Source organism: Tenrec ecaudatus, chromosome 8, assembly GCF_050624435.1.
Source record: "Tenrec ecaudatus isolate mTenEca1 chromosome 8, mTenEca1.hap1, whole genome shotgun sequence".
NCBI lineage: Eukaryota > Metazoa > Chordata > Mammalia > Afrosoricida > Tenrecidae > Tenrec > Tenrec ecaudatus.
Window position 1 is genome coordinate 112,077,147 of NC_134537.1, and position 15,312 is coordinate 112,092,458.

Here is a 15,312-nt window from a genome sequence, read left to right on the forward strand (position 1 = left end):
TTTCTGTGAACAGCACTTAGAGTTGGAGCTTTTACATCACTAGCACATTTTCTTCACCATTTAAGTCAGTGGTTCTCAACTTTCCTAATTCTGCGACCCTTTAATACAGTTCCTCATGTTGTGGTGAGCCCCCCCCCAACCATAAAATTATTTTTGTTGCTACTTCATAACTGTAATTTTGCTACTGTTATGAATTGAGCGGCCTCTGAAAGGGTCATTTGACCCCCAAAGGGATCACGACCCACAGGTTGAGAACTGCTGATTTAAGTGAATAATGTTCTCCTTAAATTTTGTATATTGAGTAAAACCTGGGAAGAAACAACTTTATTTTTTCTCTTTCTTAGCATCAAGCCTTATTTTTTAATCATTTTATTGGGGGCACATATAACTCATCACAATCCATACATCCATCCATTATGTCAAACACATTTATATATATATGTTGCCATCATCATTTTCAAAACATTTCTTTCTACTTGAGCCCTTGGTATCAGCTCCTCATTTTTCCCTCCCTCCCCCACCTTCCCTCATGAATCCTTGATAATTTATAAATCATTACTATATTTTTATGCCTTACACTGACTGATGTCTCCCTTCACCCACTTTTCTGTTGTCCCTCCCTATGGGAGGGGGTTATATTAGGTCATTGTGATTGGTTCCTCTTTTCTATCCCCACCTTCCCCTTCCCCTCCTGGTATCACCACTCTCATTATTGGTCCTGAGGAGTTTATTTGCCCTGGATTCCCTGTGTTTCCAGCTCTTTTCTGTACCCAGGTACATGCTCTGGTCTAGCGGATTTGTAAGGTAGAATTGGGTCATGACAGTGGGGTGGGGGGAAGCATTAAAGAACTAGAGGAAAGTTTTATGCTTCATCAGTGCTATCCTGCACCCTGAGTGGTTCGTCTCTTCCTTGTGACCTTTCTGTAAGGGGATGTCCAATTGTCTACAGATGGGCTTTGGGTCTCCACTCTGTACCCCCCCCCCACATTGATAGGATATTTTTGATCTGGTCTTTGATACCTGATCCCATTGCCACCTCATGATCACACAGGCTGGTGTGCTTCTTCCACATGGGCTTTGTTGACATCAAGCCTTATTTAAACTAGGATTTCAATCTGGTTCAGACTAGTTCAGTCATGGCTGATGAAGGAAAACGGTTCAGAACGTTAAATTAGTGAGTGATCTGGTATGCTAACCAGAGAGGGAAAACAATGGGCCAAAGCTCTGGGTGGGAGACTTAGAAGGGTGCAGTGAGCCCTTGCATAAGCGATGGGAACGGCACCCATTGCCAGCACGGTGGAGAGCCGCAAAGGCTCAAGGCTGGCTGTCCTCTCTGAGTCGGTGCTCAGCAGGTCAGGAGATCGCTTTCCGTGCAACCCACATTCCGCTGTTTTTATTTTCTTTCTAAGAGGGTGGGGGTTAAATTTCTACGAGGGCTTCCACACCACATTTTTCCCCGTCAGTCTGAGCTTATTAAAAAAATCCTGATTCAGTCTGTCGTCTCTTCATTGGCTATGGCTAAACTAGGTTAAGCTCGTTTAAAAAGCAAAAATCATGGCCACTGAGTCAGTACTCGCCTATGGGGACCCTATAAGACAGGATAGCACTGCCCTGTGGATTTCCAGGACTGCAACTCTTTCTGGGTGCAGAAAGCCTCATATTTCTCCCGAGAAGCGACTGGTGGCTTTGAACTGCTAACCTCAATGTTAGCAGCCCAAAGCATAGCCACTACACTGCCTGGGCTCTGAATGGGTTCAAAGTTCTGCTTAAAACTTATCAGAGTAAGCAAACAAATATTTCTACAGATTTATCGAACTCTTTTATTAAACAAAAATATCAAGATGTGAATCTATTATTTCCCAACATATCTTTCAAGAAGTAAAGCCAGAGTGCTCTTTTAGAGTCAAGGATGGCAGGACTTTGTCTTTAGTACTTTGGGTGTATTGTCAGGAGAGCCCGATGGCGCGGTGGAGGGGCGGTAGATGGACTGGCGCAGAGGCTCCATCAGTGGGCTCAGTCATAAACAGTGGTGAGGATGGGCACGGCTGTGCAGTGCTTCGTACTGTTGTGCGCAGCATCGCTCTGGCTCGGAGCTGACTCAATGGCACCTAACAACGACAAACAACCCTTGCACTTGGTTTACACCAGGTCAAAGAGGCAGGGTCTGAGTCCCTCAAGGGAGCCAACGCTGCAGTCTCAGAAACTCTTAAGGAGCAGCTCCGTTCTGCCCCAGAGTCACTATGAGTCAAAATTGACCTGATGTCACTAGTCTACTTGATTGGTTTTTAGATAAAAACAACTAAATTCAAGGTACAGATCTTTTCTATCATGCATCAAAGTTCTGTTTTTCCCTTCCCTAAAAAAAATCCCCCTGAAACTCACTGCTATCAAATTGATTCCGACCCCTCGTGAGTCTGTAGACTAGAGCAGAGCTGCCTGCCCCGTGGCTTTCTGAGACTGACTGTACGGCAGTAGACAGCCCAGCCGCATCCTTCTCCCTCACAGTAGCTGGAGTTTCCCAACTGGCGACCCTGTGGTTAGCAGCCCAGTGCATAACCCACGATGTTGCCAAGAGCCACTTCCTCCAGGCAAATACTGGTGTGTTTAGGGGGACCTATAGATTAGACTTGACATTTCTACCATGAACTATAAGGGGGTTCATGTAGGAGAGTGTTGTCTGGCTGCTTAGCGTACCGCTTCAGAGAGTCATCCACGTTGTTGACTGTCGTACTGCTGAGTGCAAACAGTCTGCAGCACCACTGTGACATGCACAACCAGTCCTGGGGTGGCGTGGGACCGGGCAGCAGCCTGTCCTGGTGTGCATGAGGTCTCCACGGGCCCAGGACTGACAATGTGACAGCACGCACCGTCACCAACATTCTGTTCTGTAAGTGGCACACCCTTTGCTTACCCACTCACCTGCTGGTCCACTTTGAGTTTTCAGTTCATTATAAATAAAGTTGCTGCAAACATTCATGTATGGAACTGTGTGTGGACATAGGCTCTCATTTCTCTTGGTAAATCTAGCGGTTCAGCTCCTGCGTCATACAGTCAGTGTTTATTTAATCTGATAAGAAACTGCCTTTTTTCTACAGTGGCTTTGCCATTCTATATTCTCCCAGGGCCGTCGTGGTCAACACTTGGTGTTACCTTTTATACTTTTGGCCCCTCAGGTGGGTGTGTGATTTGAATATCCCAGGTGACTAATGCTCTGAGCATCTCTACACGTGTGTGCTGGCTCATCATGTGTCCTCTTCTGGGAAGTGTCTGTGCAAACCTTTTGCATGTTGCTTTTTATTTTTATCTTTTACGGCTTGGGCTGCTACCACCTGCTGCTCTGTGGAAGAAAGATGGAGCTTTCTACTCCTGTTAACAGTTACCAGCCCCTGAACCTCACAGGAGCACTTCGACCCTGTCCTGTGGGGCCACTGAGTTGGCACCAACCAGATGGTATTGAGTTTGGGATATTCATTTGTAAGAGCTTCCTATATATTCTGGCTTCAGAGTTTTAGCTGCTTTACTTAATTCAAATCTTTTGACTTGAGAGCTGAGCAGAGTGACTTATTTGGTCACCAGCTCCAGGAATATAAAGGACGCCTAAAGAACGTGCCCATTTAGCACAGCATTTGTATCATCATTGAAGATCTGCTGTAATGCGAACATCCAGTGGCCGGCTGCATATTGACCGCCGTTCCTGCCTCCGAGCGCTCAGTGAACATCTGCAGCCGTCGAGCTTAGCTATTATGGTGTGTGAGGGGCACAAGGCCACCACCCCCACCCTCCCTCCCTCCCATTGCTGGCCCTTTACCTGTTTAACTTACAGAAAAATACTTAATACTTTTTATTTGGAGGCATGCTTTAGTCTCTACAACAGGCAACCAGGACACGCATGCCCAAAGCCCCTTTCAGCCCCAGGGAACTCACTGTTTCTGTGGGAGAATAAAGACGCGGGAAGAAAGGCTGGCTGCCTCAGAGACAAAGGATGACATGCAGATGGGGAAGGGAATCAGAAGGAAGAGAAAAGAAAACTATTTTCACCTCATTAATTCCTGCCCCAGACATGGCGCTGCACAGAGACCTCAAGCCTGTGGACAGATGATGGATTCCCACACACAGGCCCGCAGCACTTAGAAAAAAGCACTCTGTCCTGTGGGCAAGCAGATTAGAGCCATTGGTAATTGCAACTTGACACAACCCACAGAGGCAGATTGTTTTGAGTGGGACAGGATCAGAACCCAACATTACTTCAGCCTCGTGGTTGGAAGGTAACGGCGTGGCCTGAAATTAGCTTTGAACACGCTAAACTTCCCTCGTGAATCGCAGCCTACGTGTAACTGTTTAGTCATGCCCAGAAAGAAGCACGTTGTGTCGGGTTTTCATGTCTTCCTCTTTCCTCTCTAGCTTACATGGGCCGGTGTTTGTTTTCAACTCAGGCACACTCTAGACCGCGGAGTGGCGAGCTTTTGCTGTCAAGAACTAGACAGTGACTATTTTCACAGCGCCAGTGTAACAGGAAAGCAGCTCTGGGTAAATAAATACACCAGCGAATGGCTGTGGCTATGTTCCTTCCATTGAAACGTTGTTTACAAAAGCAGGCAGTTGGCTGGAAAATAAAGGAGCCTTGGTGACGCAGTGGTTAAAGTGCTCAGCTATGAACCAAAGGTTGGTGGCTTGAACCCACCAGCTGGTTCTGTGGGAAATAGATGAGACCGTCTGTCTTTGTGAAGACTGGCAGGCCTAGATGGTGGGGTAGGAGGAAAGAAGAGGAATGCAAAAATTATATATCTAAACATAGATATTTGAGCGTGTAACTATATAATTATATGGGTATTTGTCTCTACATGTACATATGTGTAAATACGACAAGGAAGCAGATAGACTTTGGATCTCTACTAAAATCTGACCTCGGTACAGGAGCACTTTGTTCTAATCATGTGGCACTGTATGTGATACCTTTCTGACACGATCGCGGAAAACAAAATGGGTGCACAAGCAAATGTGGTGAAGAAAGCTGATGGTGCCAGCCATCAAAAGATACAGCGTCTGGGGTCCTAAAGGCTTGAAGTTTAACAAGCGGCCATCTAGAAGGGAAGCAGCAATGTGCGCATGGTAGAAGCAGGCCAGCCTGTGTGCTCATGAGGTGTGGACACTAAACTTCTGTCATGAACCACATCCAACGTGTAACTGTTTAGGTGTGAGGTATCAGAAGTTCAAAAAAAAGCAACCAAACTGATGTGAAGGGGTGGGGATGTCGTGGAGACCCCAACCCCACCTGTAAGATCATTGGACAGTCCCTCTCAGAAGGCCCACACAGAGGGCATGCGGCATCCAGGTGCAGTTGAGCACTGATGAAACATGTAACTATCCTTTGGTTCTTTAATAGTTCCTCCTCTTCCTGTTTAAGGCTATGCTTTACCTCATTAATATTGTCAGACCTATTTTTATTCGTTTGTATAACGAAGACCTTTCGATGCAGGAATGCCAGGATGGATGACCCTTCAGAAACAGCAATAGGAGTAATGATTTCCTGAGGACACAGGAAGAGGGTAGGGAGGGTGGGGAGCTGGTAGCAACGATGACTGTTTAACCCCACTCGAGGGGAGTGAATAACAGAGTTGTAGTTGAATGGATAGATAGTTTGGATGGGGTAAGATGTGGCTATAAAATATATACATAATAATAATATGTAACATTAAGGGGGGAAGCAGGGAGGGAAGGGATGAAGAGGAGCTGATATCAAAGAGTTCACGAAGAGAGAAAATGTTTTGAAACTGATTGTGTTAGCAATTGTACAATTATGCTCGATTCATTTGAATTATGGAATGTGAGGACATCTGTAAGAGCTCCAAATAAAATGATTGATAATGATAATAAAGATCATCAGCCTTGGAAACCCAATGAGCAGTTCTTCTATGTCCTATAGCAGCGGTTCCCTACCTGTGGTTTGTGACCCCTTTGGGGGTCAAATGACCCTTTCACAGGGGTTGCCTAAGACTATCAGAAAACACCTATTTCCCACAGTCTTAGGAACCCAGACCCCGCTCCTCTGTCCGTCTCCAGGCGGGTCTGCCCACATGCAGATATGTCCACATACCAGTACCCAGTGTGCAAACTATTTTCCATGTTTCAAGACAAAGGTTCATTTATTTATCATTAGAAATAAATATTTTACAATATAGAATTACACATTGTTTTTGTGATGAATCACTATGCTTAAATTATGTTCAATTTGTAACAATGAAAATACATCCCGCATATCAGATATTTACATTACAATTCATAACAGTAGCAAAATTATAGTTATAAAGTAGCAACCAAAATAATCTTATGGTGACGGTCACCACAACATGAGGAACTGTATTCAAGGGTCGCGGCTTGAGGAAGGTTGAGAAGCGCTGCTCTAAGGGTCACAGGGAGTCACAATTAACTTGATGGCTGTGGGTTTTCTGGACTGGGCTTATCATCGGAGGGAGCCCTGAAAAGTTCCATGTCAACACATGGTTAATGGAAACTGCCTCTGAAGGGAAACTTTCCCACATGATATTGGGGTTTTAAATATTCTAACTAGTTATATGGTTTTTTTTTTTAAAAGGGTAGAATTAATATTTTATTGTCATTTATAATCAGATGTTAGCTGGGTATATAGTCTTCATACTTGATTCTTCTTTCTTGTAAATACAAAAAGGTTTACACAGCTGATGGCTGCTTACATTTTCAGGAAGCATAATTAACTTAATTCGTTAATGGTAGCTTCAAGTTTTTCCTTATTAGCACCAGAAAATTCACCCACCTTTTGTCCCTTTTTATAAAACTGAAATGTTGGCATGCATTTGACTTCACACTCTGAAGCAACATCCTGGCAGTCATCCACATCAACTTCAAGGAAGACCACATTGCCATACTTTTCACTGAGGGAATGATAGAAAGGCTTGATCATTTTGCAAGGCCCACACCATGTGGCAGAGAAGTCAACCACTACAAGCTTCTCTCCAGCACTCTTCAGAGCGGTCTGAAAATCTTCCTTGCTATCGATCTGCTTCACCATTTTGACCGTTGGGCTTGGACGAGCGACCGGGGCCACAAGAAGAACGGAACACGACAGCGAACCGAGCTTAGTTATATGGTCTTTTTAACTGGGAACTTTATATAGTGGCTAGACTCCTGCGGGAATATGAGATAAATGCTTTATAAATATTAATAAACATTAAAATTTATGGATTATAACATTATAAATACTAACATTTAAACTGCTGAAACAAAATGTGTTCTCATAAAAAGATACTTAGGTAGCAAGTTTGGAATTCCATTGTCATTTCCCTTTCCCCTTCCCTGTGGAAACATCTTCACGGGAAGAAAACTGGCCCTGAAGGAGCAGAGGTTCCTGAGTGAGAGCCGCAGTGCTTCCAGGTGCAGTGGGGCCACCTGTGGCGATGGCCGTCTCATGGTCACTGCCTCAAGCTGCCCACCTTCTTGGAAGGATACTGAAGGCCTGTGAGAAAGAGTTATCTTTTAATGTGTGTTTTTAGCTTTGGGGAGTATTTAAATACTTAATAAGGTATAGTTTATGTATGGGAGAATGACAGGGCCGTTTTTCTCCTGTAAAGATCTGCAGTCTTGGAAGCCCATTGGGGCAGTTCAACCCCGTCTTCGAGGGTCACTGTGAGTCAGAATCAATTCAGTGCCAGTGGGTTTGGTGGCAGGCATCTTCCAATAATATACTTTAGATATAAATCTTTGTCAGATAAATGGACTACCAAATATTTGCCCTTGGTCAAGAACTTACTTTTTAATTTCCTTAATAAACCAGACAACCAAAACTTTTGGACAGAGTGGTAACTTGCATGTGGTCCCTTCTGTTGAGGCCACTGGTCTCTGGACACGCCTGAGGCTGACCCAGAGATGGCAGTGCCCTCAGTGGGGGGCATGGGGTGGCGCTGTGTAAGTGTAAACTGGTCTGCAGTCTGTTTTCTATTACCTTCTACTTTAACCAGGGCTTCTGTCTATCAAAGCACAGTAGTTCGAAATTCTGATGAAGGCCCATTTATTTATTTATCTACCCATTAATTAATTCATCCATTTATTCCCAAAGTTAAAATAAAAACAGATTTTCTCCCACATTGTCATGCAGGAATTACACCACCTTGGTTATTAGATCTAGATTTATGAGTTATTTCAAGTTACATGTATGATGTGAGTGAAAGGCTGAGCTGTGTTCTTTCCATTCAGACTCTCAGTAGTTTTGGCACCATTTTTGAAAGATAACAGTAAAAACTATCCTTTTCAACATCCTAGACAATTTCTGTCTGAAATCAATTGGCATTTGTGTGTGTGTCTGCTGTGTCATTGTTTTATACGTCTGTTCACACTGCCTGGATTATTGTTATTGTATGATTCATTTTGAAACTAAGTACTATGATCAAGAAGATGTATTTTCATTTGATTTCTTGGACCCATTCATTATTTGAGTTGCCTCTGAAAGGTGAACTACGCGTACTTCTTTTCAGACATGGATGTTTCGTACTCTTTCCGAGAACATAGGACAGAACCTCAAGGGATCTTGCTTCAGAGCCTGCGCTGGTGACCTTAGGTCTCTCTGTCCTTACGTGTGAAACAGAAGGTGGGTCCGGAAGACTCTAGAAGAGCCCCACTAATACCCCTTTCCTATCTGTTACGACTAGGAGTGCAAGTGGCATCGTGGGTTACTCCTTGGGCTAAGGTCAGCAGTTCGAACCCACCAGGCGCTCTGTGGGTGAAAGTGTTCACAGTCTTGGAAACCCGCAAGGGCCGGTAGTTCCACTCTGGCCTGCAGGGTCACTCAGAGTCGGCATCGACTTGTTGGCAGTGAGATTTTGGTTGTGCGTGCGTGCGTGTGTGCACGCACGTGTGTGTGTTAGATCTATTAGGGAGTCCCTGTGGGGCACACTCAGTTAAGCCCTACTCAGCGCTGGTGGAAGGGTTGGTGGCTCATGTCCACCAGAGGCGCTCTGGAGGAAAGGCCTGTAACCGCCTTCAGAAAAACCCCGGGGAGCAGCTCTGCTGGGGTGCTCATTCGCGCAATGCACTTGGCAATTGGTTTTGGTTTGGTTTGTGTCTTATCCTTTGAAATGACATCTTAGGTGCCGCACACCGGGTTCTCCCCCTCCGTAGTGCACTAGGCCGTGGTTCAGGCTTTGAAATAGCCAAGCAAGAACAAGACTGCAGCCCGGAATAGCTCCGGGAAGTCAGTGGCTGACCTTTGATCATAATGCCGGCAGCGCGTGCTAGTGACCTTCAGTCCGGAGGCTCCAGGACATCCCGGTGCAGAACGAGCTCCTTGTTTCGGGAGCTCTTACAGTCTTTCCGTGTACACGTTTCCCAGCGCGTAACTCTCATGCCGCAGCCTTCGGTGGGGGCGACACAGCCCGGGGGCTGCGGACGCCGATACATCTGGGGATGGAGGAGGTGACAAGCCCACAGCCCCTGCTCCTCCAAGGGCTTCGTCCCCCTGTAAAGAGATGCCGTCTAATGCTAACAGTCCTGCCTTGTGCTGTAGGGTCCTTGTGAGTCTGAATCCACTTAATGACAGGGAGACCTGCAAGTCCCAGGGCCACCAACTTAGGTGTCACCTGGGCGCGTGTGAGAAATGCAGACTCTCAGCCCTTACCCCCCCACACACACACTCCTTCAGAGTTCCTGAGGCTAGAAATCTAGGTACACTGACCCCCCATCTTTCTCCGGAGGCACTGTCGCAGCATGAGTTTCAACCCTAGGCTCTCAGCTGGCGGCCCCACGCTGTGCCACCAGCGCTTCTTACAGGCTGAGACACTAGTCAAGGCTAAAGCGCCCCTTGGCCAGCGGGGCATCACACTTGTGGTTTCTTCTCATGAGGCCACGTCCGAGCCTGAGCCCCGAGGTGGCAGTGTGCTCCGCTGGGGTGGCGCTGTTTAAGTGGGTCTTTGGTCTGTTTTCCGTTACCTTCTAGTTGAACTGGCAGGTTACGTGCCAGGCACCGAGGAGATGGAGAGCAAGAAGGCACAGTCCTGTTCTCCAAGGAGCTGCGAGTTCGATACAGCCCTGGAAGTGTCCAGGTGGGATGAGCTCGTGAGAGTTCTGTCGAGGGTCTTGAGGCCGTTTGGGGGAGAGAGGGGTTGACTCCCTCAGGATCAGGGTGGCAGGGGAAGGTTCCCGGTAGAGGAATTGCGCAGTTTGAGTTGAAGTATGCTGGGGGTAGGGGAGCGGGGGTGTTTGGCTCCTGGAGGAGAGAGAGAAAGGGAAGGCATTTCACACATGCAGAAGGGCTTGGCTGAAGCCCTGCAGAGGTAGGGACACTGAGGTGTTGGAGGGTGCTTGTGCTGAAGTAGCAGGGGACCAGAGAAGTGGATGGGGGCCTGCTGCCAAAGGACCATGATGCTGTCAGTGTTCAAGAAGCTTCCTTTAACATCAGGGTCCTGGTGGCAAAGTGGTGACGTGCTAGGCTGGTCAACTCGAGGTCAGCGGTTTCAAAACCACCACTGTAGGAGAAAGACAGGCCTTCTGCTCCCGTAAAGACCTACTGGCCTTGGAAACCCACAGGGGCAGTTCTGTCCTGTAGCGTCCCCATCCGTTGAAAGCAACTGGATGCCAGTGAGCTCGACTTTTGGCTTAGGACGTTGGAGCAGATGAGATTTGCATTTTGAAAGGCTGGGGGAAGATAAGAACAGAGGACTGACGATCAGAGGCAGGGAGAGCTTTCAGCAGTGTTGTCACCATCCCCAAGGAAAATGGTGAAGGGGCGCACTTTAGGGGAGGAGCGAAGCCTTTGCTCCTTGGACTACAACAGGCCCCCCTCAGAGAAGAATCCTGACCCTTAGGTTCTTCTCGCCCGTCCAGTGGCTATTTATTGAGAGCGAGGCTGAGCAAGGCTCTGCGTGTGTTGGCAGTGCGGGCTGGTGCGTTCCCGCGCAGGGGGCCTGCGCCTTTGCACCCTGTGATGCTGTGTTCCTGTGCCTCTGCCCTCCTGCTTTCCACTAGGCTTCCCGTCTGCATTTCTAGGAGAAAGAAGGACAAGGGATAGCGCCTCTGTCACAAAAGGCAGAATGTTTCCAGAACGCCCCCTGCCCCCCCCCACTCACGCCAACTGCTGCAGCGTGTCATTGCCAAGAACCATTCCCTGCTACCCAGACCCGGTTGGCGCAAACGGTTAATGCGCTTGGCTGCGAACTAGAAGTCTGGTGGTTTGAGTCTACCCAGATGCCTGAGGAGAACGGCCTGCTGATCTGTTTCTGAAAAGAAGCCTCTGACAGTGCTGTGGAGCACAGTTCTGAGCAGCATGGAGACACGCGATGGGAATCAAGTTGGCTACATCTGGTATCCAGACCCCGAAGGGAATCTGCAAAGGCAAGCACTTCAATGAGACGTGTTTTCCTCCCTCCTGCTAGCCAGTGTTCTGTGAGGATGGAAGAGGGGAGTGATGGATACTGGGTAGGCAGCTGGCAGTCTCTCTCTCTCTCACACACAGATTGTGTTTGCATGCAGCACTGTGTACTATACAGTGTTCTGGAAATGGAGAACAGTCGTTAAACGTCTGCAGAGGAGACTGGCAGTCAGTCTATGTGTTAACTTGAAGGAAGGAGGCAAGCGAGCAGGAAGTTGACATCTGTCCATTTTGAGAACGGCTCGGGTCCCGCTGCTCAGCCAGTTTTCCCGAGCCAGGCTCCCTAACCCTGCAGGGCCTTGGCTCGGGTTGTAAGAGGGGAGGTCAGATTAGATGATATCATGGATTCCTTGTAGCTCGGAGCCGCCTCCACTTCATTACACTTTATTACACCATCTCCCCAAACCGAAGAAGACAATTAAGTCAGCTCCCCCAGCAAGAAAAGAAACTTTCGGGTTTGGAGAGGTTCTTACTGAGTCTTCTGTGCTCCTCAACCTCCAGGGTGGGGTTTCGAGTGTTCTGTAAGATCCCCAAGACAGCTGGTCAATTTTGTTCCTGTCTCTGTTGTGTGCTGTCCCGGGTGATCTGGCCTGGGATGCTGCCGCTACCAGACACAGGCGAGGCCTTTGGCAGAAAGCAGAACTCGCCGTTTCTGAGCGGCCAGCACTGCCCTTCCCCACGGCCTCCTGTGCTCACGGCTCGTCCACACATCCTGTGCCTTGCCTCCAAGTCGCTTGCAGTCTCTGATCCATTTTATGCCCCTGAGATTCAGCATCGATGGACACCCATCCTCCCTCCTGGCCCCCATGTGTGGTTTCTTGCTGCTAAATCTTGATTAGCTTATCAGATCATTTAGGGAGGTTTTATGTCCACTCAGCTGATGAGAACTTTGAGCAGAATCCGGCATGGCAAGAGTTACCTTATTGTAAAGGTTAGACGTGTATTTGGCTTCTGGTGGAGAAGTGGGTGTTTGTAGAAAGCACCCTTGCCCTTTTAGCCCTCAATCCTGAGGTTTGCCACCCCCATTCTGGCCCAGCTTCCATCTGGGTGGGGCCAGGGCCAAAAGGCTCTGAAATGGCCGCAGTCCACTGTAAGGGAGGCTGGGTTTTTGTCCCTGGAGTCCTGTGTGCTCCCTGCTTAGCCACTAATCCAGAAGTTGACACTTCGAGTCCACCCAGAGGCAGCTGGGCAGCCAGGCTTGGTGACCTACTTCTGGAAAATCCAGCAGAGCCTTTTCTCCTCTGACACACCTGGAGTCCTCAGGATCCACTCGACGGCACTGGTTTCTGATTAGAGTCCTTCTGGGGCAAAGCGAGGGCCCGGCTGTCCCCGCTGGAGTGGGTGGTGACTGTGTCCTGGGATGCCAGTGTCCTGGGAGGAGGCTGGCTGCTGAAGGTGAGCAGGAAGGTGACCCTGCAACTCATCCTCAGCCTGGCCAGGGCGGCCTCGCGGCTCAGTTGGTTCATTTGGAGGGAGGGCACTGCTTTGCAGAATGGGGCGAAAGCGCTTTATTCCCCAGGAAAGTTAAATCTCACCTCGTTTTTGGTAGGATTTACCCCTGCTTCCTTCCCTCTGGGGAGAGTCACAGGGATGAAGAGCAAAGCCCGGGCCTCATCACACAGCCCGCACTCCCTGGGAGACGCCGGGCAGGGGACAGTGCGCTGTGCCGGCTCTGGGGCTCTTCCGCAGAGGTAACATGCCTCCTCCTGGGCGCTGGCCTCAGAGCACGAGGGTGCTGGACGGCGAGAGCCCAGGGCATGTGCTGCCAGCCTCTTTGGGAGTCTGCTCGACTTCCTGCTTCGTTCCTGAGGCACTTGCTTCACGTGGGAAGCCTAGAGAGAAGGTGGGAAGTACTTTTCCATGGTATTTTCAGCGAGGACAGGCTATTTAAAGCCGGCCCATCCCTAGAGGTGAACTAGTTCAACTTCTTCCTTTTTCCAGCTCAGGGCCAGAGGCGCAGAGGACGGCGAGGCCTCAGGGCCCTTTCTCTTCTAGCAGAGGGGCCCCTGCTGGCCTCATAAATGTCCTCTGGGGCAGAGAAGGACGCGGCTACCCGTAAAGCCAGGGTTTCAAACACGAGCTTGGCAATAATTTGTTGTCGGCGTCGGTCGTCGCTGTAATCACACCCACCCTTCGTCGTCCACCAACCAAAACCCGGATGAGAGGCCAGAGTACGTGGCAGAGCCATCAACAGCAGCCTCACTCACCGTAACGAGAAAGCGAGCACTCTCTAGAGCCAGGTCTGGATTATTCTGAGCTGGTCAGGAGTCCCTGGTGGTGCCGTTGAGTCGTGTTATCCAGCTACTGCCTCCCCACCCCCCCGAAAGCTCAGAGGCTCACATCCACCTGCGGCACGTGGGAAGAAAGACTTCCCTGCACTCAGCCAGTGACGGCGACATGCAGCCCAGCTCTACTGCGACCTACCCATGGCACCGTGAGGAGGAGTGGACGCCAGTCAGCTGGACAGCAGCCCCTTCAGAATCCAAGGGCTGAACTTGAAATAGAAAAACAAAACAGAAAGCAAAACCCATAGCCCACCGTATGGAGTCAATGCTGACTCCTAGCGACCCTTTGGGACAGGGTAGGCCTGCCCCTGTGAGTGTCTGAGACTGTAGTGGAAAGCCCTATCTTTGTCCCGAGGAGTGGCTGGTGGTTTTGAACTGCTGACTTTGTGGCTCGCAACCATGACATCCAGCAGGGCTCCCTCAAAAGCGTTTGTAGGAGGAAAGCCCACTATCTCTTCATTTCATTTCCTCCCCCCTCCCCCCCCCACACACACTTTCCGCAGCCCCTTGTGTATCGCCTTCCTTGTGTGGTGTGGAACTTGGGATCCATCCACTCCTCACCCCTGCCGGGTCTTTGGTGTGTTCTGTCTCCTCTGCCGTGCTGTCTGCAGTCGGCCCGCCCCTACCTCAGTCCTTGTCGTTCGGTCCCTCTGACCCCATCTCAGGTTCCTGTCTCCTAGCTTGCCCCCGACTTGCCCCACCACCCTCTGTCCCTTGTTCCCCGTCTCAGGGCCTCCCTCTGTCCTCTGCCCCTTCGCCTGCCCTTCTCTGTAGGCGTTGTCAGCTCTCAGCGCCGTTTCTCCTCTCCCTGAGGACCTGCTCTTGATTTCTTTCTCGCCGCAGACCAGCTTCCTCTGGCACGCCCCTGGATCCAGCTGACTGCCCAGCCTATCTCTTCACTTCATCACCCACCTCGGACTAATTCTGACTACCGCCCAATTTCACATGCCCCAGGGAGCCACGTCATCTGCCTGCTCCGGCTAGTCCCACCGGCCTGTGGGTTATGACCACACTTAGGAGTCAGTGGCCATGGTCAGGCTGACCGCCTTGGGCAGTCTCCGTGGCCTGGGTCAGTGACCTCTGAGCTCTGCACAGGGCAGCCGGCCTCCTGCTAAACACACGATCCCTTCCTGTCCAAACCACAGCCTGTGAGGCACACGGTAACATGCCCATGGCAGTTAGCACCGAGTAAGGGCCACATGGAGACGGACACCCTACTTGGTAAGGGTAAGAAAAACAAGAAGCAGGCCCTCCAGGAGATGCCTTGGCACAGTGGCTGCATCAATGGGCTCGGGCATAGGACCCATTGCGAGGATGTCCCAGCACCAACAGCACTGAGCATCAACAAGAGTCGCCTAGCCCTAAATCACGGCTGCCCTGTGTGCCCCCAGGCGTTTGTTCAGGGGCTGATTTGGGGTGGTAGACCACAGAGCTTTCTCAGGTGCCTTCGGTGGTTGATTCAAATCTCCAGGGTTTGTTCAGCAGTAGAGCGTGTAACTGTGTGCACCACCCAGGTGCCCCAGAGAGTTGTGGCAAGGTAGGTGTAGAGCACTCGACACTTTTGGCCCAGGGACCCTCTGCTTTTGTGTGATGGGGCTGACGGGGTCTTCCTCTAGAAGCCAGCACAGCGCCGCC

At 49.5% G+C, this 15,312-nt stretch overlaps 2 protein-coding genes across 2 annotated transcripts in view; one reads left to right on the forward strand and one right to left on the reverse strand.

The window, feature by feature from the left end:
* Positions 1-15,312, forward strand: part of MFHAS1 (multifunctional ROCO family signaling regulator 1) — a 122,743-nt gene that overhangs the window by 70,830 nt on the left and 36,601 nt on the right. The gene's annotated exons all lie outside the window — the stretch shown is intronic.
* Positions 6,577-7,110, reverse strand: LOC142454453 (thioredoxin). Its single transcript, XM_075555765.1, has one exon. It carries the CDS (start codon positions 7,043-7,045, stop codon positions 6,728-6,730), a length of 318 nt encoding a protein of 105 aa, XP_075411880.1. The 5' UTR covers positions 7,046-7,110; the 3' UTR covers positions 6,577-6,727.